This window comes from Artibeus jamaicensis, unplaced genomic scaffold (genome assembly GCF_021234435.1).
Source record: "Artibeus jamaicensis isolate MK-2021 breed Jamaican fruit bat unplaced genomic scaffold, CSHL_Jam_final contig_466, whole genome shotgun sequence".
Classification (NCBI taxonomy): domain Eukaryota; kingdom Metazoa; phylum Chordata; class Mammalia; order Chiroptera; family Phyllostomidae; genus Artibeus; species Artibeus jamaicensis.
In genome coordinates, this window is record NW_026521844.1 from 19,347,454 (window position 1) to 19,369,474 (window position 22,021).

General features: G+C 53.7%; 1 protein-coding gene across 2 annotated transcripts in view; it reads left to right on the top strand.

The window, feature by feature from the left end:
- Window positions 1-22,021, top strand: part of XXYLT1 (xyloside xylosyltransferase 1) — a 171,098-nt gene that overhangs the window by 12,502 nt on the left and 136,575 nt on the right. Inside the window, exons 1-2 of one of the 2 annotated variants that reach the window (XM_037153414.2) lie at window positions 9,162-9,259; window positions 19,995-20,142. In XM_037153414.2, the coding sequence (XP_037009309.2) occupies window positions 9,221-9,259; window positions 19,995-20,142 (187 nt within the window). In that variant the 5' untranslated portion in view covers window positions 9,162-9,220. Of the gene's footprint in view, window positions 1-9,161; window positions 9,260-19,994; window positions 20,143-22,021 lie in introns of those variants that run through there. The other variant, XM_037153413.2, reaches the window with a different exon arrangement.

Consider the following 22,021-nt stretch of genomic DNA (forward strand, 5'->3'; position numbering starts at 1 on the left):
GGTCCTGGCACGCGGCAGGTGGCTGAGTGGTGGCTGCTACTGATGCTCCTGAGTCGGTATGTTGGGAGGAGGGGCCCTTTTCTCACCACTGTAGAAGGCACAGTGCCTTGGTTCAATCGTAGGACAGTGGAGCAAGCTCACAAAACGCTGTTCTGTCCAGGTTTTGTTTTGGGACGTCTTAGTCTGTTTGGGCTGCTGTAACAAAATTCCACCAATTGGGCGGCTTACAGGTAGTAGAAATTTGTTCCTCACAGTTCTGGAGGTTGGAAGTCCAAGACCAGGATGCCGGAACAATCGGTTCTCCAAAGCCCGGTTCCTGGGTTTCAGGCTGCCAGCTTCTGGTCGTATCCTCGTCAGCTAGATGGGGCCAGATGGGGCCGGGAGCATTTGGAGCCTCTGTCGTGAGAGCACTGATCCCATGTAGGCTTCGTCCTCATGACCTAAGCCCTTCCAAATACCTTCACATTGGGCATTAGACCTTCAACAGGAATTTTTTTAGAGGGAACACGAACATTCAGATGATAGCACAGAATGTCCTTGTGTTTTTTTGAGCCTTCATCAGTTCCCCCAACTAAGTGTCCTCTCCTTCTCTGGCCCGATCCTGCTGCCCCTCTCCCGTAACGCACTGTTGGCCCCTTTCTGAAAGCTCCAGACACTGTGGCCCCATTCTGTGCTCACCTGCGTCGGTGCTTTCTCTCCTGCCAGAGGGAAGAGGCCATGATCTTCATCTCTTCCTTTTCCGCCAGGCCTAGTGCATGCCTGGCTCTGGGCGGAGGCTCAGCGAAGGCCGGCCAGCCGCTGTGCTCTGAGCGGGTGCTGCTGTTTCTGTCAGGATAGTGAAGCTGGAGTCTGCTCTGTAGTCTGTGTGTATGATACAAAACAGATCGGGCGAGGCGGGTGAGAGTATACTGTATGCTATACTATTACCGAAAGGACCCCCCATTTTTCTCCGGGGGTTTTCACCCCTGTACTAGGTTTTCTTTGCCTGCTGCCAGAGGAAAGATGTCTCTCAATGCCAGAGATTGGTGAAAAGGAAAGGAGTTATTTATTTAAAAGTTATACAGACTAAGAGTAATGACTTAATGTCTTCATTAAAATACTAAAGTCCTTTAAATGCCCACAGATGCACATGGTCCTTCCTTCTCCCCTTTGCCTGTGTCTGGAATACTGTATCTCAGGAAAAGAAGTAGAAGTCCATGATTCAGGCTCCCGGCACCATTAGCTGTGTCACTGCCATGGTCTCCAGTTAATCCAAAGCCATGTGGCATTTTTTCATGGTACACCAGCAAGCGTTCTTCCACCCCTTTTCTTCCCTGCAAAGTCTCTCCTGCTTCCTAAGCCATGTGGCAAAAAGGAGCACCCCAGAGCCACAGGGTCCTGACTCTTGCTCAAGCCTCGTGGTGATTCCCAACTCCTCCAAAGCCACATGTTCCTGCCCCTGCATGGTCTTAAATCCCCAAGCCAGTCTTCCCCTGCAGCCCCATTTCCGACTACTCCTCCCACAACTTGCCACAGCTGCTGGCCCTCCGGGTGGGTGTGGCCCTGTGGTGTGGAGCTGGTCATCTCCAAGCTCTTTTGGACCCCATTACAAGTCCCTATTTGGGGCCCCCCTCTTGGCTGCGTCCTGTTACATGTAAGCAACATGGATGGTCCTGCTGTGTATTGTGGGGGATGGACTCTTCTTTGTGAATGTTTCTTTCTTAAAATACCAATTCTAGAAGGTTTATAGTAGACTGTGAGTACTTTTCATGTTTTATTTATCTCTTCTTAGTGGTGTTTGGTTTGTTTTCTTGATCTGACTGCATACAGCAATTGTTCATAATCTTTTTGGGAATTCAGCAGAGTATAAACTGTAAATGGTTCCAACAAGTCAGACTCCTGGGGAGACCCACATGCCGGCAGAGCACGCTCCCAGCCCTCGTGCCCTCCCCTCCCGTGGAGTGGGGTTTCGGGCCTGCTCTCCGTGGCTCACACCCACCTTGTGCTGTGAGGGGCCCTGCCCCTGCCCGATCTTCACGGCGGTCCAGAACACGGGCTCTGTGAGACTCACCCAGATGGTCAGGCCCCTGAGTCCTGGGCAGTGTGTCGGGGGTGGGGGCAGGAAGGCATGGCAGGGATTCGGGTGTGCCCAGGGCCGGCTGTGGGCGTCAGGGAGCTTTGGGGATGTGTCTCCATTGTAGGACGGGACCCTCCCAAGCTCGCTGAGGAGACAACTGAGGCAGCTGGGGCAACTGACTGTCCTTGTCTTCTGTACCTGGCAGGACAGCTCTGACCAGAAGATGTGGGGTGGGGGGCATCTGGCGGAGTGAGTGCACAGCTCCCTGGCTGGTTGGCGGGCAGCGGTCCAACATGGCCTGGGCAGTCAGGACTCCCGAACAGGCAGAGGGGGCCACAGGGCCTGTGCCGGCCCATCCATCCCGGGGCGGCTGCTCTCCCGTGGCTCTGCCTGACCGAACTGTCTAGTGCTGTGGTGCGCCCTGAGCCACTTTGTGCCTCTGGGACTTTGCTCAGGCACATCCGCTCCTGGAACACCCCGCCCTCTTTTTTTTTATCTGGTTAACTCTTCACCCTTCAAGATTAAGCTCTGGTGGATGCCAGTTATATGGGGGAGCCATCCCTGCCACCACGCCCTGGTTTGCCTTTCTCTGAGTTACAATGAAATTGGCCCTTTTGCTGGCTCCTGGAGGGCAGAGCGGTGCCTGTCTCCTGCTGTGTCTCCAGGACAGAATGTGGTGCAGGGCCTGCGGCAGAGTAAGACTCAGCACAGGCTTGTGGAACTGGGGGAGGTGCTAGCCAGCGCACGTGGGCGGTGAATATGCATGCAAGCCCGAGGGAGTGTCCTGGGCCTGTGCGCCTCCCAGACGTCCGGTGAGCATGCCCTCACCCATGCAGGATGTGGATGGCCAACCCTTGGGGTCCTTGGCCCTCTGTAGAGGCCTCTTGATCTAAGGAAGGCTTCCTTGCACCTTTTAATGCAGGTTTTCCAGACAGGAAGTTGTCTAATCTGAGATGAGCTGGTAAGATCCAGGTGTATTTTGGATGCTTCTTTCTGGGTTTCAGAGCAAGTCCCTTGGTGTTGCTGTGAAGAGATACTGCTGCTGCTCTGGGGGAGTAGGAGGGGCTTGGCTTCTGTCTTAGGGGCTCACTCATCATCTCTCTCCCAACTTAGGTAGATAGGGAAGATGGCTGCATTGTTCACTTGACCTGTCCAGAGCCCGCAGCTGGTCAGCAGTGCTTGGGGCTGATACTCAGCCTCTCCAGTGAGCAGCCTCCCACCACACCCCCCCACCCCTGGCCCACAGGCACTCACTCAGCTGAGGTACAGTGCACAGGGTTCTGCCTGGGTGTTGTGTTCCTGGGTTCTGGGGCTCTCCCTGACCCTGGCTTTCATTGGTGAGGCCCTTTGTGTCTTTCAGCCTCGGTTTCTTATCTTCAAGATTTGTATGGACACTCCAGCCCCAAGCGATAGTCTGTGGCCTGGGAAACTGAGTTACTGGCCTGTGGAAACTGAGCACAGGAAGTTGCAATGGACATATCCTTTCCAGACCTTTCCTGAATGGGAACTTGGGAGGTTTGGGGGGGGGGGAGGGGGCGGAGGGGGCAGCAATCTTGAAGCCATTAGTCCCAGGAATGGCTCTAAGTCCTCCCTGCTGACTTCTCTCCCCTCCCCATCTGGGAGATGTGGATGCATTTCTCATCCTCTGCCCGGACCCAGGCTGTGTCTCAGGAGGAGGAGGGGGCAAGGAGCGTAGCACCAGCCAGGCTCTCTCTCAGATGTCTGCCGTCATCATCAGCAATATAACAGCTGCCACCACGAAAGAGTCTAGATTCTACCTCATTCCCTCCGTGATGCTCAGAGCAGGCCATCTGATGAGGAGGGAGGTTTGTGCAGGTGAGGATCCTGAGCCCACAGCGGGTTTGGTGGCTTCCTCAGAGCCATACAACTGCCAGCTGAGCCACGATCAGAACCTGGTCTTTCTGACGTGTAAGCACTGCACCACGATGCCTGTTACGTCTGTTTACTTTGGTGGTTCATTATAGTCCCCCACACGGGCTGCTCTGTGAGAGCCGGCGTCCCCCCCCCCCCAGCAGGGCTCCCACTGTGCCCCTGGGCCTGCTGCTCACTGGGGCCGCACACACATCCTCCTCCTGTGAGCAGTCTCAGGGCCTGCTGAGTGGTGTGTGTGGGGGGAACCTCAGAGCACACATGGGGCAGAGCCCTCATTCCTCCTCCAGGTTCTGCCCTTAGGACCAGCCGGCCACCTCCGTTCAGCCTGTGGGAGCTTAGAGGACCGAGCTGTTGGGAGCCCCGCTGCCCTCGTTTGGCAGCACGTCACAGGCGGTCAGGGCTGGAGGGAGTCGGAACGGCCATGCAGTCCTGTCTCTTCATGTAGCCTGGGAGGACCCCGGGGCCCAGAAAGGCCAAACACCTGGTTCCAGGCCACACAGCTGGTCGGGGGACGAGGGGTCTGGACCAGGTCTCCTGCCCTGGGGTCTCCCTGCCTGCCTCCCCTCCCTGCGTTTCCGAAGCCAGTTGTGGGCTGTGCTGGTCTTTGTGTGCTGTTTGCCTTCTGTTTTGTTCTTAGCCCGACACATTTTCCTCCCGCACCTGGGACTGCCCTGCCTTTGCCTCTGTTTTGTGTGCATTGAATGGCGTTGCTCCACGCCCCACTGAGCAGCTGCTCCAGAATAAAGCTGAGGGGGCCTCCTCAGGTGCAGGCCCCCAGGCCTTCTGTAAGGCACCTGCTGCCCCTTTGTCCAGCCCTGCTCGGCCCCCTGGAGGCCCAGCCCATGAATGTGACGGGGGTGGTTGCAGCGGGAGTCCTGCTGCTGTCCCGTTCCTTGGTCTGCATGCCATCAACGCTTGTTCCACTGGGCCTGTTACACGGATCTCTGGGTGCCGGGGCGTGGACTCCCACTGCACGAGCTGACCCACACCACACACAGTGGGTGCCCCCGATGACTCTTCTGCTGATTTACTGTCCAACTCACCTCTGAGTGCAGCTCACACACCCGCCTGGAGAGTCCACAGTCTCTGAAGATCTGCGGCCTTCAGTGGGGTTTCTGATACCTCTGTTATCCCCACTCTGCCTGCAGTTGTGGGGAAGCTGCCAGAGGCGAGGCCTTGAGGGGAGGCCCAGGTCTCATCTCTCTCCCGGGACAGCCTAGCCCAGGGGTGGGCCCAGGTTTCTTGAATGAGGTGCCGTTGGCTGTGGATTCCAGCTCTGTCTGCCTCATCCTTCCGTGAGGCCAGGAGCTGGTGTCTGTCTTCTCTGGACTCCTTCCCCATCGGCAGAAGGGGCAGACTAGTAGCACCCACCTCACAACCTTGTTGCTGGCTGTATGGATGCTCAGGTTTGTCATATAAAAGAGCAAGTTTGGCACAGAGATCCCCTGGTTCACAGACTTTATTGTATTCCATGGCTGTGCCAAGTCGGAGTGAGGTGGTGGCTGAGCCCAGAGGGGTTGGTTAGGCAGCGTGATGCCCCGTGTCCCCAGTCTGCTCCCTGCAGAAAAGAGGGAAGTGGGCCTGTGCTCTGTGGTCGGCAGGGCGAGGTGCTTGTCATTTCAGCAGCTGACGACTGATTTTAAAAGATCCGTTTAACCTGTGGTTGGTGTAGGTAGGACTTTGGTCCTGGGTTCCAGGGATGGGCCACTGGCAACTGGTGAGGCTTGGTCAGTCACTGGTGACCTCCGAGTCACAACCAGAGTCTCGGGACCCTGATTAGTCACTCAGGGCCCGGTTGTGCCTTTGCCTTCCTCAAGCCGGGAGGGGCCAGTGGGTAGGGCATACGAGGTGCACGCAGGGAGCATGGCTCAGGGCAGCCTGCCTTCTGCAACAGAAGGTGCTCCCTGCGGACAGCTGATGGCGGGCGCCTCCGAGACCTGTCTGACTGTCGTTTCTTTCATGGGTTCCAGTTGAAACTCAGTCCACCTGGTGACTCCCTTCTCAGCGAAGAGTGAAAAGCTCAGCAGTTCATCGAGGTCAAGGGCAGGGTTTGCAGAGGACAGAAGGCGCTGTGTAGGCTGGTTCCGTTCGCTTGTCTGGTCTCAGACGCCTGGAGCAGCTTTTGCTTTGATCAGAAACGTGAGCAACAGAAGTTATTTACTGAGAGGACTTGCTCAGAGAATCGCAAGACTGAGAGCAAATGTGAAATGAAAACATTTCTCTTTACTTCAAGTGAAAAGTCTGTCTCAGGCAGCTGGCTGCAGGAGACGAACCATGACCTTGCTGTTCAGCTGCCTGGTTCTGGAGTTGTGGCCCTGGAGCCCTCTGCTGTGCTGTGCACGGCATCTGGAATTGACTCGTGCGGACCGTTCGCTGTGGCCTGGAAATGCGAGAGGGACTTCTCATTCCCCATGAGACCACTCAGCTCTGAGGAGTCTGAGTCCCAGGGTCTGAAGTGGGTGTGAGGACGCGGGAGGAGAGAGTGATTAGAGGAAAGTGGGCGGCCGGGAGCCAGGACAGGGCCCCGCTGGGAGCCCATCGTGACCTGCTTCTGCAGAGTATAAAACTCCCAATCTAAGGAGATGCTGTAGCTGTCCCATGTTCCCCGCGAGCCGTGTCCACGTGCAGCCCTGACCTGGGGCCCGCTCGTGGGCGCGTCTCATGAACATTCTCCCATCTTCGTCTTCTCTTGTGCTCACTGATGGTGTGGCTGTGGTGTAACTTACTATCGTGTTTCTTTTGTAAACCGTCCTGTGAGTTTCTGAGGTGTCACGCTTTCAACAAGACCACTGAGAACACCTCCGTGTGTGTGGTTTTCTTCTTTGGAGTGGTTCCCAGGAGCCCTTCCGCGACTCTTCACCAGGTGCACCCGGCAATCCCGAACGGCCCCACGCTCACGAGTTAACACGTGGAAACCGGGGCCCGGCGACCGCACTTCTCAGGGCTCACTCTCTGCTTCCCGTTACTGTGTGAAGAGTTTTGCCAGCTAATTCACACTGTATAGCTCTGCCTTTTCTCCTCTTATACAGTATTTTATTTTTAAAATTCTAGTGTTTTTTGTATTTTATTTTTTTAAGATTTTATTTACTTTTAGAGAGAGGGGAAAGGAGGGAGAAAAAGTGGGAGAGAAACATCAGTGTGTGGTTGCCTCTCATGTGCCCCCTGTTGGGGACCTGGCCCGTAACCCAGGCGTGTGCCCTGACTGGGAATTGAACTGGTGGACCCTTTGGTTTGCAGGCCAGTGCTCAATCCACTAAGCCACACCAGCCAGGGCTAGTATTTTATTTTTTATACATTAAATTATGAAACATCAAGATATAGGAAAATTCAGAAAAAAATGTAATGGACACTTATTTTTCTACTATATAGGTTAAGTAGGAGCTAACATTTTACCGTATTTACTTACTTTTTAAAAAGAAATGAAATGTTATAGATTAGCTGAAGCCCACCCGTGATTCTTCCGCGTTCTCCCTTCTCCAGAGGTGTTCTCAGTCACACGAGAGGGTAGTGTGCATTATGGAATTTGTGTTTTTGTGCTTTTACCACATATATTTGTGTCCATGAGAAATACAGACTATATACATATACACATATACATTACATATAGATACGTATATTTCATTGACTCTTACGTGTTATTTTTTATTATTAGTTTTATTTATTATTTTTCAGAGAGGGAGGGATGGAGGGAGAGAGAGAGACATGAGGGAGAAATGATTGGTTGCCTCCTGTATGTGCCCCAAGCAGGGATCGAACCTGCAACTAGGCATGTGCCCTGACTGGAGACATTTTTGGTGTATAGGATGATGCTCCAACCAACCGAGCCACCTGAGCCAGGGCGCTTTTCACACTTTAAACACTTACATAAATGTCGTTCCATATCCTTTTGGTGTTTCTTCACTGGACATTATGGTTGTGAGGGTTTTACGGGCAGGTGCACGTAGGTCTCGTTTGGTCATTGTAACTGCTGTGTGGGATTCTGTCACGGGTAGACCCCAGTTCGTGGGTTTTCTCTCTGAGCAGCGGCAGTGTTTTGTCATCACAAACACTGCTGCGTTGAACATGCAGGTGCACCTGTGCGTATACACAGGTGCTTGGGTCTCGCCAGGTGGCACACCTGCAAGAGCATTTCTGGCCTGGGGTGTGTGTATCTTTCTAGGATCTTGCTGAGCTTTCGCCTAGGCTGGTCTCTCTCCCAGCCTGCCTTCTCCCGAGCACTGGTATGGACCCCCTTTTCTTGCTGTGGGTCCTGCCACCCTCGTGTCAGGAGGCAGCGCCCTGAGAATAGTAGAGAAGGGAAACTGAGGGCAAGCTTGAGCATTCCTGGGCCCACTGCACTCTTCCCCATCCTGCAGAATGCAGGCCAAAGACTAACCGGCACTTCCAGAATCTGTCGCCGAGGGCAGAGAGGAGGTGCGTCCAGCTGAAGGTGGGGAAGCCTTCACCCAAGTCTTGCCTTGCCGCGGGGCAGTCTGAGAAGGCCTGGCCCTGGCTCTGGAGCTGGCTCTCCCAGGCACGTGCCGTTGGCGTGGGCAGAGCCCTGTTCCCTCTTACTGGGCCTCGGCTTTCCTGTCTGAAGCATGAGGGTTGAATTGGTGACCTTGATGGCCCGTTGGCTGGCTCTACATGTACAGCTCACCCAGTTTTTACTTTTTTTCGATTAGCAAAGTGGTCTCACTTTTCTACCCATGGCTGCTAGGCTGAGCCTTGAGCAGCCAGCAGGTTGGAGTGGGGCGTCGGGCAGCAATGGCCTGGCACTCCCCTGGGGCCCAGCTGTCGCCTCCCTGGGATGTGAAACCATCTCCTCAGTGAAATGGTCTGTGCTTTTCTAAAGCTCGAGGGAAGGACCTCAGGTCCCGGGACCTCAGACCAAAGCAGTTTAGTGCTCGCAGAGGGGAAGCCACGGGCTGCTGCTGGCCCCTGGGGGGCGCTCTGGAGAGCCAGCATGAAGGAGCTCTGCTTTCTTTGCAGGGAGCAAGTTCAAGGCCCATGTAACCCCACCCAGTATTGCTGCTGTGTGACACCCTCGCTGAGCCAGTGTTCACTGTGTGCTCAGTAGGCGCCGGCAGGGTCCCAGGGCATCCGTACACACTGTCTGTGTCACCGAATGCAAGAGACAAAGCAGCTCAAAAATCTCTGCCCTTATGGTGCTTCCTTTCTGGCAGGAAGAGGCTTAAATGAGCTGATACCATTTGTCTGCTTGGCTGCCTGAGACTCAGTGAAGCGGGGGCTCAGATAGGGTCAGGTTTCATTTCATCTTTGTGTTGTTCCATGACAAGCAGACAAGTAAATTGTACAGTGTCCGAGGAGGTAAGTCATTAACACAGTATATTAACACAATAAGAGGCGTAGGGAGTCCGGGGCGGCTGGGATTTTTTGTTGGATGGGCGGGCACACCGTTCTTAAGGTTTGAAAGAGCTGGTGCAGCAGCTGCCGAGAGTATCTGGGTGGTGGGAGTAGCAAGAGGGAAGTGGGAGTGGGAAGTGCTTAGTGAGTCTGAGGAGCAGCAAGCAGGCAGGGCAGCAGAGGAAGAGGCTGGGGGAACGAGGTGGGGCAGGGCTGCAGACCCAGCAGGGGGAGGCCAGGTCTCGGCCAGTCCCAGGGAGGACTCGGGCTCTGATGGGGTGATGGGGGCAGTGGCCTCTTGGTTTTGAGTAGAGGAGGGCTGCTGGCCGCTGTGCTGAAGACGGAATGAAAGGGACACTTGTTGGAGGCCATTGTCCTGGCCCAGGGGTAGAGGATGGTGGCTTTGGGAGATGGAAGAAATAGGGGGCTTCTGGAGCCATCCAGGAAAAGGGGAAGAACGAAGTTTTCTACACAAGTTTATTTAGACATGGACTTGGGGTCTCAGGGGACAGAGCTGGGTTGGTAGGGGACCCTTTCAGGGCTCTGCCCCTCCTGGAGGGAATAAAATAAGAGAAAGGCAGAATGGGGGCCATCTCTAGTGGCTGAGAGATTGTTTGCATTCTGGAATCAGAAAGGCCTGGGCTCAAATCTGGGCCTCAGCCATCTACCAGGTCACCTTGGACAGGTGACTTCACCTCTCTGGACACTGCCACCTTTACTAAAAGCACACAAGTCACAGTGAGGATCAGATGAGCTCATGCTTGTCTGTGCTGCTGCCTGAGACACATTTTGTTTATTGCTTTGTGGGCCCATGGTGAGTACATGCCAGTGGCTCGAGAGCACTGGGGTCTCAAATGTGGCTGGGGAGACTGTCTCAGCTTGAGGTTACGGATGGGAATTTATGGAGAGGCGCTAGGCAAGGATCTGGCTCTGATGCCAGTCAGCCGGGCGTGACCTTGGGAAGGCAGGCACTCAGTGTGAACACCTCCTGGCAGCAGGTTCTGTGCTTGGCATTTTAAACGCTCCATCTCACCCGAGAGAGGAGGCGATGAGCACCAGCAGTGTCTCTGTCCAAAGTCGGGTTGTCTGAACTTGCCCTTCATGGCACGGTTTTTGCCAGTGTCCTAGAACCACCTGTAGCATTGCCTGCTTCATACATAGTTTAAACGGGCTCACCTTTCTTTCCCACCTTTTCTTTAGCCTCTCCTTAGGCAGCATCTGTGAAATCATAGTTCCAAAATGTTTTTAGTAATTATTCTAGTATTCTTTTGTACAAATCAAAATAAATCATAAATCTTAAAATTATTGGCCTGTGTGCCTCCTAGAAGTCCCTTTTGTACCATTCCAGAGGCATCTGCCCCATTTAGGGGAGCACTGGGTGGGGTGGGGGGTGGCGTGAAACCTAGGACAGTGGGCAGTCTCAGAAAATGACAGACTGTCCTGGTGTCTGACTGGCCTGAACTCCACAGGGTGCTCTGGGGGCCTGCGTGGGCTCCTGTCCCAGAGAGCCAGGAGCGGACTGGGGGCCGCTGCGGACTGGGGCTGAGAGGGGTCTCTGGGGGAAGGGGGTGGGAGTGCGGGGCAGGCCACCTTCCTGCCTGGTCGAAGCAGGAAGCTGGCTAAGGGAATCCCTCTCAGGGTCACTTGTAAAACTGCAGTGCTCTTTGGGAGGTTACAGGTCATGGGAATTTACTACACAAAACAGGAACAGATCAGGGAATGAAGAAGACCTGACAGACAACCACAGGACTTCTTGGGGAGGAGGCCGACCCGGACAGAGGATGCGAAGATCTCTCAGTGCGACCCGGACAGTGCGGTTCCCCTCTCCTGTCTCTCCTCCTCTCCCTCTTTCCTTCTCTCACATGTCATTTCTTACGCTTTGTGGTGGAAAACATTGCTTTGTAGAAAACTTCCTTTCTGTGGTTAGAAAAATTTAGTATTAAATATAAAAAAACAAAATCTCATGATTTGTAAAAGGTGAATTAAGGAATGACGATTATACTCATGATATAAGAAATGTTTGTTTTAAAAAGTGGTCACTAAGTATTCCGTCGTGAGTGCTGGGGAAAGGCGGGGAAGGAGGGAGTGCGTTTGTGTTTGAGGATGACTGCCCGGGGCCGAGAGGTGGAACTGAGACTGGGAGGCCGGGGCAGCCCGGGCCGAGTGGCCAGGTGAGGCCGGCGCGGGGCCGTGGGAGCCAGATGGGAAGCTGCGCTGTGGGAAGGGCGGCTTCGTGCGTGTGGAGCGTTCGGCTGTGTCGAGGCCGCCTGGAAGGCCTGGGCCACAGTCTGATGTCGCTGTCAGCTGGCCACGAGTGCTTACAGTCCACAAGATTATCACAGACCTTTTCTTTTTTATTGCTCCCACTTTTTAAAAAAATTTTGGAGTCCCTTTGTCCTTCATTGATGATCTGCCTTGGAGGAGCATTTGGGCCACTCCCTTGGTCTCTCTCCGGGGTCTGCTCTCAATGTGTTAGTCTTTTCTTGGATTCTTCCTCGCGCTCCGAGGACAGGGCTCCATCCCAGTGGTTTGCCACAGTGCCTGGCGGTCATCTTGGAAGTTCCCTCGGAACACCCAGGAGTTTACAGGTGTATGGAATGGAGCACCTATGGGATGCACCAGCCTTTTTTTCTTGTTTATTCCCATATATATGCAACCTCTATGCATCTCTTCATCTGCTTGCCAGGCCTCCAGAGGCCCTGTACCACTGGAGGAAAGGAGGACAAGGACAGATGGGGGGGTCGGTGCACCCACAGTGGGCACACAGAGGGCACTGTGTCCAGTTCCTTAGCCTGGGCTCTGCTGTCCTCCAGTTGTTGGTGGCCTGCTCTTCCTGGGGACCGACTGCTTGTTCCACTGTTGGGGGCTCCGGAGTCAACAGAGAATTGAGGTCTGAAAGGGAAGGCTGTGTATCCTTGCCATTTATCCTCTTCATTACAGGAAAGAAAGCAAACCATGGGGACAGCATGAGTGGGGATGGATGGAGGAGCTGGGGAGAACCTGACACCCATGTAGGATTTGTATGCTCCTCTCCCTCTCTCACCTGCCCCCGGCCCCTCCGACCAGGGCAAATGCCCACAGATCCTTCAGCTGCTCCTCAGATAAAAGGAGTTTGGACCTTTTGCTGCCTTGGACACATTCTAGAAGTTTGCCTGTAGCCTCCTGCAGTGGGATTCCTGGAGCTGAACCCAGCCTGTACCCTGAGGCAGTGTGAGCGAATGGGGGCCATCTGCGCCTCCCTTTTCAAAGTGTCTGCGGTGAAATCACCAGCAGTAAAATCACTTGGTGTAGTTTTTAATTCATGATTCCTAAGCCTCACCCCAGACCCTGGCTCAGAATGCCAGGTGGGGGGGTGGGGGGTCAGGACCCAGGAGTCTGCATTTTACAAGTCTCCGCAGTGAGAGGGCCTGTGCACACCAAAGCTGGAGAACCCCGGACCTGGATCCGGATGCTGCCGCCCTCCCAGCAGTGTGGCTGCCACTTGCACGTTCGCTGGACCACACCTTCTGTTGATGTTGTTGGGCCCTCCATCGCCTCCCGGCCAGGGGCCTCTCGCAAGTGTGGACCTGTCTCGTGCTACGCTCCTTGTCCTCCCCCACCCAGGTCACATCAAGGTTTCTGAGAACCAGAGTATGGCTTGTCTTTGCCAAAACGTTGGGGATCTTGTCGGGGTCCTAGAACATTAGTTGCAGATCTAGCCGTCCGAAACTGCTGGTGGTGCGGCAGGTGTGAGGTGGAGATGAGGGTGACCAGGGAACCAGACGGGGGTGTCTTGTAGCTGCGACTGGACACCGGCTGTGCGGACTGGGGAGGTGGGGGGAGGGGTGCGATGTAGTTTTTGAGCTGTTAATAAAGTGGGTCATGAGGATGGGTGTTGGAAATTCCTGTGGAAGTCAGATGGGCAGGCTTCCTTCTTCCTCTTCAGCTGCTTGTGGTTCCTCCTGACAAAGTGGAATTGCACTGAGGATATCTTAAAGAGGTTAGAAAAGTCACATGACAGAGGGGCCCAACCTGTGGATTTATATTTTTCTTATAAAAAGCTGTACACCAATTATAATGTTTAACTTTTTCATTTAAAACTAACAAATTCAGAGTATTTTTCATTTACCTGGGGGATCTTTGGTTTTCAGGAGAGTCAAAGTTATTGGAGATGGTAAAGAAGTACCCACTGATAATGGATAGTGTTTTTAGGATGGTGATTAAAAAAAAAAGACCAATAGATCTCTTTGTGGCTCTACCCATCTATCACCTGTCATTTAGTCACTTACCTATCGCTCCCTACTCCAGGAAAACTTCACTTAAGGAAACACCTTTGAAGACATAATTTCAGAAATGAAATTAAAGTCGAGGGCATAGTTATTCTGAAGCAGCTTGCGGATTGGGTACAGAGTTTATTAGGCAACACCTCCTGGTGGCAAAGTGAGATACTGCAGCCCAGCCCTACAGATGTGCTAACCAGCAGGTTAGAGGTGGTGAGAATGCTCATACTCCTGGAGGTTTAGAGTAAGTCTTATGGAGAAGAAGGTCCTCTCTTTGGGGTAAAGGCTGGGGTGGGGACAGGGAAGTCTATGGCACACCGGGGGGTGGTCCTGGGGTTGGAAGGAGCTGCGGAGTTTGCAGGGCTCCCAGGAAGGGGCCCTGCAGAGTCACCACTCTGGGTCCTGGAGCAGGTAGTCATGTCACCTTGTCCTCTCTGGACGCTTTTATCTCTGCTCCCGTGTTTGGTCATTCCTTCTTGCAGCAAGCATTCGCTGAGCTTCCTTGTGTGCGAAGCAGTTTCCTAAAAGCTGGATGCACAGCAGAGAGTAGGACAGACAGGTCCCCTCTTTTGTGGTGCCTTACAGGCTGGATGGCCTGGGAAGAGACAGCTGGTAAAAGACTAGACACTTAAAAATTCGTGAGAGGTGGTGACAGGTGCTATAGAGAAAATAAATCTGGGAATAGAAGAGCCAGGACTGGTTGTGTGGGGCGTGGGGCTGGGAGGGTCCTTTCTTTAGTCAGGGAAGATCTCAGGAGTTGACTTTTGAATGGACACCTGAATCACTTAAAGGATCTGGGCATCTGAAGATCCTGGGGGAGAAGCCTTCTGAAAGAGGGAATGGCCAGCACAAAGGCCCTGAGGTCTACGAGCGTGTGGCACGTTTGGGGCACTGGAAACTGCCAGGCCGTTAGAGTTTCCTTCCCTTCTTAGACATACCCGCCTTTGCATTCATGGTGCAAGTCTTTGAGAAAATAATCTTTTTTCCAGAAAAGCATTTTTCCTCCAGTTCTTGTTGGAATCGATTACTAAGATCCCAAGATTAGGAATGCATTTTCGGGAGCTGACCAGTCTGTGGTGGGGCCCACCCTGTCCTCGCCCACTGACCTCAGGGCAAGTCACTCACTCGGTGGTACTTGTTCAAGGATGCTGTGGGGCAGGGGGTGAGGGGAGGCACGTCATGCTCCGAGAAGGCACAGACGGCCCCCCTTTGGGAAGGTGCCAGATACTCGTCAGGTCCCTAAACACCCCACCCTGCTCCTTGCACTCAAAGAGGACCTTTCTCCTTCTGTCTCCCTTGGTGGCCTGCCAGGCTGGCACAGGTCCCTGGTGAGCAGTGACCCCACAGAGGGCACACGTTATTTCTAATTGTGAGGCAGATATCCGTACTTAGTGATGTTTCTGATGTATTAGGACCTCTTCAATCAGAATTGCATTTAATCTACCTCCTGGTTTGGGTTGTTACAGTAATTTTACAAGCGTGGTTTTCAAGTGGGTGCTCCACGCTAAGCATGAAAAATGGGAGGAGCCTTCAGGTTGGGCACCGAGCAGCCCCTAGCAGAGTTGGGACCAGGTTGTGAGCAGAGGACAGCAGGAGGCAGGACCACCTTTTATCCGAGTCAGATGCCATCAGAGCCAGGTAGCTCTGAGCATTGCCCTGTAGTATCTTGGTCTGTTCATTACAGAACGTATTCTTTTCTTAGAGCTAGGTATTCTTATATGGGAAAGGCATTTTAACTGCGTTGGAATGGGGCAGTAAAGCCAGCTGTCCTTTACCGAGCGCCTACTATATTCCTCATAAAAGCCCTGCGAGATAGGTGCCGTGATTCGTTCCCTGTTATGGAGGAGGTGGAGTTTAAGTATTTGACTGGGGTTGCCAGGCCGTCACGTGGTGGAGTTAGCACGTGCGCCCAGAACAGTGAAGCCCATGCCTGTGACTCTCAGGAGGCACCCACTCCCCATCACTGTCATGATTCCAGCCAAAACTGGGTGCCCATCAAGCTGGGGCGATGGCTTCACAGGGGTGAGTTGCACACCCGTTGCTGTTGATGATGGCACTTTCTTGACAAGTCCAGACGTTGCCACAGAATCCTTCCTACCTGGTGCTCTGGGCAGCCCTGAGAGGCAAGTGGACACCTATTTGCTGTTCCTGCAGTAGGTGGATTCCAGCACGTGGTAGGAGGCACCAGGAATGTCAGATCTGGGTGGGTTTCCCGGAGTTTCGCACTGTCCCTCTTCCCTCTAGCAGCTTCTCTGGGGACAGTCTGGGGCCGAGCACTGCCGCCTGTGGCTGGAGGAGCTGTTGTTCTTTAAGCGGGCCTTGGTGTTCCTGGAAACCTGGCGTCTCCCTGTGAGCAGGGCCAGCTCCTGCCACTTCCCTTCTTGGCTCCAGGAGCATTGTGTGGCCTGGTTCCCAGTGGGGTGTGTCCAGTGATCAGAGAGTTTTCTCCACCAAATTGAGCGAAGACTTGGTGTGGCTTTATGTCCCCAGTGCACGTTCAGGGGAGCAGCGGCCTAGTTCTTCAGGCCTGTCTGTGGCGGCAAGCCCAGGGCCACGGTGGCAGTAACATCTGCCCCTGCCTGGCACCCGGCTGGTTGTTCTGGTTGCTTTGGCCTCCTCACCTCGGAAACGCTGGGAATGTGCTGTGCATGGTGGATGTGAGGCAAGCCTTCCGTCCCCCCATCCCTAAATGGTGCTTTATTAAAAGAGTTGAGTCTTTTCAAAGTCTCATATTACACAGTGTTCTCTCTCTTACATGCTTTATTTTGAACAGCCAAGTTCAGTTTGAGAACAGCTCAGCCTGAAACAACCTCAGTTATTACAGGACTTGGGTGCTTCTAGGAGTCACATGACAGCATTAATTAAGAATGAAAGAAGGCAAAGACATGTAACAGGTTTAGTCATTATTTCTGGGGTTTTGATCCCGTAAGTGTAGAATATTGATATAAGTGAGCCTTTAAAAATCACTAACAGAAGGAAGGTAGTTAAGTGGCTACAAATGCATGATTATAGGCTGATGGAAAAATCGACCGCTTTAATGATAAGGGCATGGGTACGTGTGGGTTGGGACACCATTTCCAGTGACGACATCCTACGTGATTTCCCAGTGAGCCGTGTCTAACGCCTTAAATGGATGACAAGGGCGATGTGTTCTGGCAGACGGCTTGCGTGGCTCGGCTTCGCTGCAGGGCTGGTGAAGGCCTTAAGGCTGAGGACATGGTGAAGGGTCCAAAAGGAAGTCATTTAGCTGGCCGTTGGAGAAATAATGCTTTATAATTAATATTTTTAATGTTGTAATTGATATGGTATTTTATTTCTATATATAAATGAATATATAAAAGTTACAGTGACTTGACTTTTAATCTATTTCCCCCCAAATTGTATAGTCACCTTGGTCAAACCATTGAAGCCTGTGCCTTCAGTATGGGAGTCACTCTGTACATTTCCCGGTTTCCAGGTTCCACGGTAATTCCTCCCGCAGCCCCTGATGTGGGAGATTTGAAAGGGCGGAGGAACGGAAGGAGCGCGGCATTTTCTCTGTCTCTCTCCCTCCCTTTTTCTCTCCTTCCCTCGCTCTCACTTCTCTACGCCTTCCTGACACTGGGCCCTGGGTAGAGCTGGGGGCCTCCGAAGGGGCCCGACTCCGACCTTGCTCTTGGGAGATCACGGTTTGCAGACCTGTTTTAGACATGGGGGGGCTGAGTGTTTCTTTTTTTCTTTTTTTACTTGATGAAAGAAAGAAAGAAACACCAACTTGTTGTTACAATTATTTATGTATTTATTGGTTGATTCTTATATATGCCCTGACCAGGGCTGAACCTACAACCTTGGCATATTGGGGTGATACTCTAACCAACTGAGCTACCCGGCCAGGGCCAGACCTGGGTGCTTTGATTCACACTTGCAGTGTCTGTGGTTTGATTCTTGCTGCATCAGGTTTATTCCATAGAACGTATCAGTTTATCTTAAAGTAGTTTTATTATGTGAAATATTCATTAGAGCACACTTTACTGTACAGCATTTGGAACAGGGCACTGAGTACAGTTTGTCCTCATAAATCTATTAATGCTGATGGGATGTAATTGTCTCCTGTGAAGCTTTGGGGTGAGGTGGGGACCTGAGCAGGGGAGGAGTCTGGCTGCGGTAATCTCTGTATTTCCCTTAGCTTGGCTATGGCAGGTCCTGCTTGGGGGGTGAGGGGGAGAGATTGGTTATACATATCCATTCTCTTTCTTTCTTAATGAATGCAGAGGCTTCCGTTTCTCTGAGAACCCTCTCGTCAGCTCCAGTTTCTTGTCCAATTCCAGGCTCCAGCAGTGGTTTGGAGGTGTAATGAGGCTCACAGGGAGAAGCTGGCTCATGAGCGAAGGCTGATCTGTGAGGAGAGGGATCCAGGGATGGTAGAGGGAGGTGAGGGCAGGACACTAACACGCAGGACTAAGGGCTGTGCAGCAGCCTCTGAGCTAGGTACTTTACCTGCATGGCCCAGGCAGTCCCAACAGCCACCATAGGAGGTAGGTGTTATCATTTCTGTATTTGAGGCTCAGAGAGGTTTATTAAGTTGTCCAAAGTGTGGTTCATTTAGTTCCGCAAGCCTGTGCTGATTGGTGGCCTGCCACAGGGTCCAGAGCTGGGCACAGGACACAAACTTCTGGCCTCAAGGCGTGTGCCGTACAGCGGATGCAGAAACAGAGCAGCGGCGGAGCCCCCCCTGTGTGATGCAGGGTGCACAGCAGGGCGTGGCGGGTCGTGGGAGGCTGTGCGCAGGCTGGAGTGGGTGTCCGAGCACAGCTGGAAGCCTGGGTGGGAGTGAGTGACCAGGCAGATGGGCTGGCAGGGAGGTGTAGGGCTGGGCAAGGGGGTTCCAGTCGGTTCTAAGGGCAGGTACAAATATACAAGGACATAGGACACTGAGGTGTCGTGGGCAGGGTGAGGACCTGGGTTTAGTTCTGCCCAATCCCCAGGGGAGGGAGGGTGGGAGGGATAGGTATTCAGAGCTACCAGTGCAGGGCCTCATACGCCTGGCTGGGGAATCTGGACTATAACTGAGGGCAGTGAGGAGTCACTGGAGGGTTTGAAGCCAAGGAAAAATGGAAATGGATTTGTAGGTATAGAAGATCACTTTAGAGGCTCGACAGAGGCTGGCTTGGAGGGGCGCGATGCAGGGACACCTTGTCGGGGTTTTGGTGCCTGTGTAGTCGGGAGTCACAGGGTCACGGGGGCAGGGTGGGGGCAGCTCACTGTGGGTAGGAGGTGACAGGAATCATCAGCAGGTCTCTTGTGAGGGGGGGCCTGGGGGAAGAAGACTCTTCGGGCTTCTGGCCTGGGCTTATTGAGTGCTTCTAGTGTACAGTGGGATGTTTTAGATGTTGCAGGGCACTCAGAGCAGCGGGGAAAACTTAGAAGACGTACGTGAGCCGAGTGCGTGGTAATTTGGCATCTTGAATGAGGCCGGGGCTCCACAAGGGTTGCACTTGAATAGAGATGAATGTCAAACAAGGAAGGCAACTTGTTAGGGTCCTGTTAGTACTGTCCGCTCCACTCACTGGTCCTGGCGGTGTCTTCCTCCTGCCTTGGTTGTTGTTAAGGAAGGAGGGTATATTTACAGTGGGAGGGCCATGGGGCTTGGAATCTGGAGACCAGGGTTCATGTTCTGGCTCCGCCATTTATTAGCTAGGTGACCATAGGCAGGTGTAGCCTTTGTGAGCATCTGCTTTCTGTTTGTAATTTGGAGCTATGACAGTGACATCTGCCACACTGACATCCCAGGCTGTCGTGGAGACCGAAGTGTGCGTGTGAGAATAAACCGCAGAACTCCGCTGAGCAGCTGTGACATCTCTAGACTCCAAGTGTTCTGAGACTAGACCCTGTACTTCCCACAGCACCTCCCGGATGTCTGGACACTCACAGAATGCTGCTTGGGTCCCGGGTGTGTTCCCTGTGGCAGCAGGCATCGTCAGGTTCTGTTTCCCAGAGACCCTCACACTGTTCACAGCGTTGGGCAGGGGAGGCAGAGCACCCGGCTGGACTGAGGAACGTGTAGCAGCCACCAGCAGTGGTGATGCTGGGGCCGGTGCCGGCCACTCAGACGTGCTCAGGGTCCTAACTTCAGGACCAGACAGTTTCCTGTGGTTTCCAGTCACGAGGCAGAGAACTACTTTCACGATGGCCCAGCTTGGAGTTCAGGAGCCGAAAGCAGACTGGGGGGCTGCTCGCATCCCCGTCCTCGCTCCCACTCTTCCGTTACACCCACCACGCCAGTGCCTGCGCACGCATCACACATGATGTCCCTGTCCCCGTAGCCAGCCTCATCATTTTCCCATTTCCTTAACTCTCACTTGGGATGCCCTGCTGGTGACCTTGGAGGGGCACCATCTGTCCCCCTCTGTGGGCCCATGCGTGTGCTGAGTGTCCTGTGGTTTCCTCGTGCCCTGCTGCAGGTCGTCTTCCACGATGTTGCCGTGCTGACGGACAAGCTCTTTCCAGTGGTGGAGGCCATGCAGAAGCACTTCAGTGCTGGCTCCGGGACCTACTACAGTGACTCCATCTTCTTCCTCTCAGTCGCCATGCATCAGATCATGCCCAAAGGTAACCTGCTAGCCCCTGCTGTTTGGCGTTTGTCTCTGTCCCCCTGGCTCTGGTAGCACCGGTGCCCTGTGTCAGGAGAACTCCACTAATGCACAAAGAGAGGGCGAGGGGGCCAGCAACACCCGCTATGTGACAGCTTCCTGCCCAGAGAAGCAAGGGCAGGGCCCTGGGATGCATGGCTCCCACAGTGTGAGTGGCGCAGTGTGGTGGCCCTGGGTCAGGGCCTCTGGGCTCCAGCCCTGACTCTGCCCCTTGCAGGCACCCAGCCTCTGGGTGCTCAGTTTGTCCATCTGGTAAATGGCAGTAGCACTAGGTGTCCCTCCATCCAGATCTGCGATCCTGTTCTTTCTAGTTTGAATCTGTACTTCTCTGACTGTAAAATATCAAATCTAGATGTGAGAGGTGCAGATTATGTTTGAGTAGGACTTTTTTTTTGAAACTCTGATGCCTAATTAGAGGGTTACCTGGACTTCAGTTCCCACAGGGCTGAAGAGATGTGGGCGTCTGGTGGCTGGTGGGTCGGCCCTGTGTGGGAGTGCTTGCAAGCCTGGTCACCCTTGGACTAGAAGCCTTGGGGTGGTCTCCCTGGAGGGGTGTCCTAGGCTCTGGATTATTCTCCTCTAGATGGTCTCTGATTGATTCTGGAGCCCTGGATATTGCCCACTTTCTGGCCCTGGTGAATGATGACCTGAGCCTTTTAGGGGTTAGGAGGGGAGTTTTGGGTCTCAGGTAGCAGCTCTCAAGCTGTGACTGGTTGAGTTTCCAGTGATCCCCAGAGCAGACAGAACCCAGTTGCCTAGGGGACAGCCGGGCCTCTGGTGGAAACCTGCTGCTCTGGCCCAGCAGACCGGAGGTGAAAGGGGCGTCCGGAGCACCGACGTTTGAAGGGGTCTGGTAAGCCAGGAGTCCGGGAGTTGGAGGCCGAAGTTCAGTTTCATTGGCAGGTTGTCAGCCCATGGGAAAATCTAGACTTTGTCCCCACAGGGCAAGCTCCGGCACCACGGAGACCCCTGAACGTTCTCCTCACTGTAAGGCAGGGCTCAGGGGGCTTCACTGAGCAGGGGTCTGAGGAGAGAGGAGGCAAGCTCACCAAAGGGCACAGGCAGAAGAGCTAGCACTTGTGGTTCTTTGCAGAGACCAGGTGTGGCTTTCCCTGTTATCTCCTGGGTCCTCTCACCGGCCCTTCAGGGTTACAGATGAGCGAGACCAATGACTTGCGTGACTCGCCCAGGGTTATGCAGCTGTGTGGGTGGCAGAGCTGTCTCACGGGGAGGCCTGCTTCTCCACATAGCAGTTTCTCCACCCCCTCGGCTGGGCCACGTGGGGCTCTCTCTCTGGGCGGGCCTGGTGCAGTGCTCAGAGTGGAGGAAGGTGTGGTTCCTGCTCCCCAGGATTCTGGGGAGAAAGCCAGGTGCTGGCTCTAGTTCTGTCACTAAGCACCTGTGGAGCCCGTTCGTCCTTGTGGGCCGCGGTTTCCCACCTGTAAATGGCGAGGCCGACCTAGCGAGCTGTTTGGATTAGAAGAGTCCAGGGTCACAGGAATCCCCTTCCGGATTCTGTGGTTCGGGGAGCCAAGGGAAGAGCGATTCTGCTTTGTCTGCTCCTGCCGCCACCTTCACTCCTAGCAGTTGGTCCTGACCACTGTGTAGACCAAGCTTTGGACCAGGATTCCGTTTGGTCAAGGAGCTCCACGAGTGGCCCTGATCGGCATGGCTCAGTTGGATGGGTATGGTCCTGCAAAGTTAAAGGTCTCCGGTTCAATTCCCGGTCAGGGCACATGCCTGGGTTGCAGGCCAGGTCCCTGGTCAGGGTGTGTATGAGAAGCAACCAATCGACCTTTCTCTCTCATACAGATGTTTCTCTCCCTCTCTGACTCCCT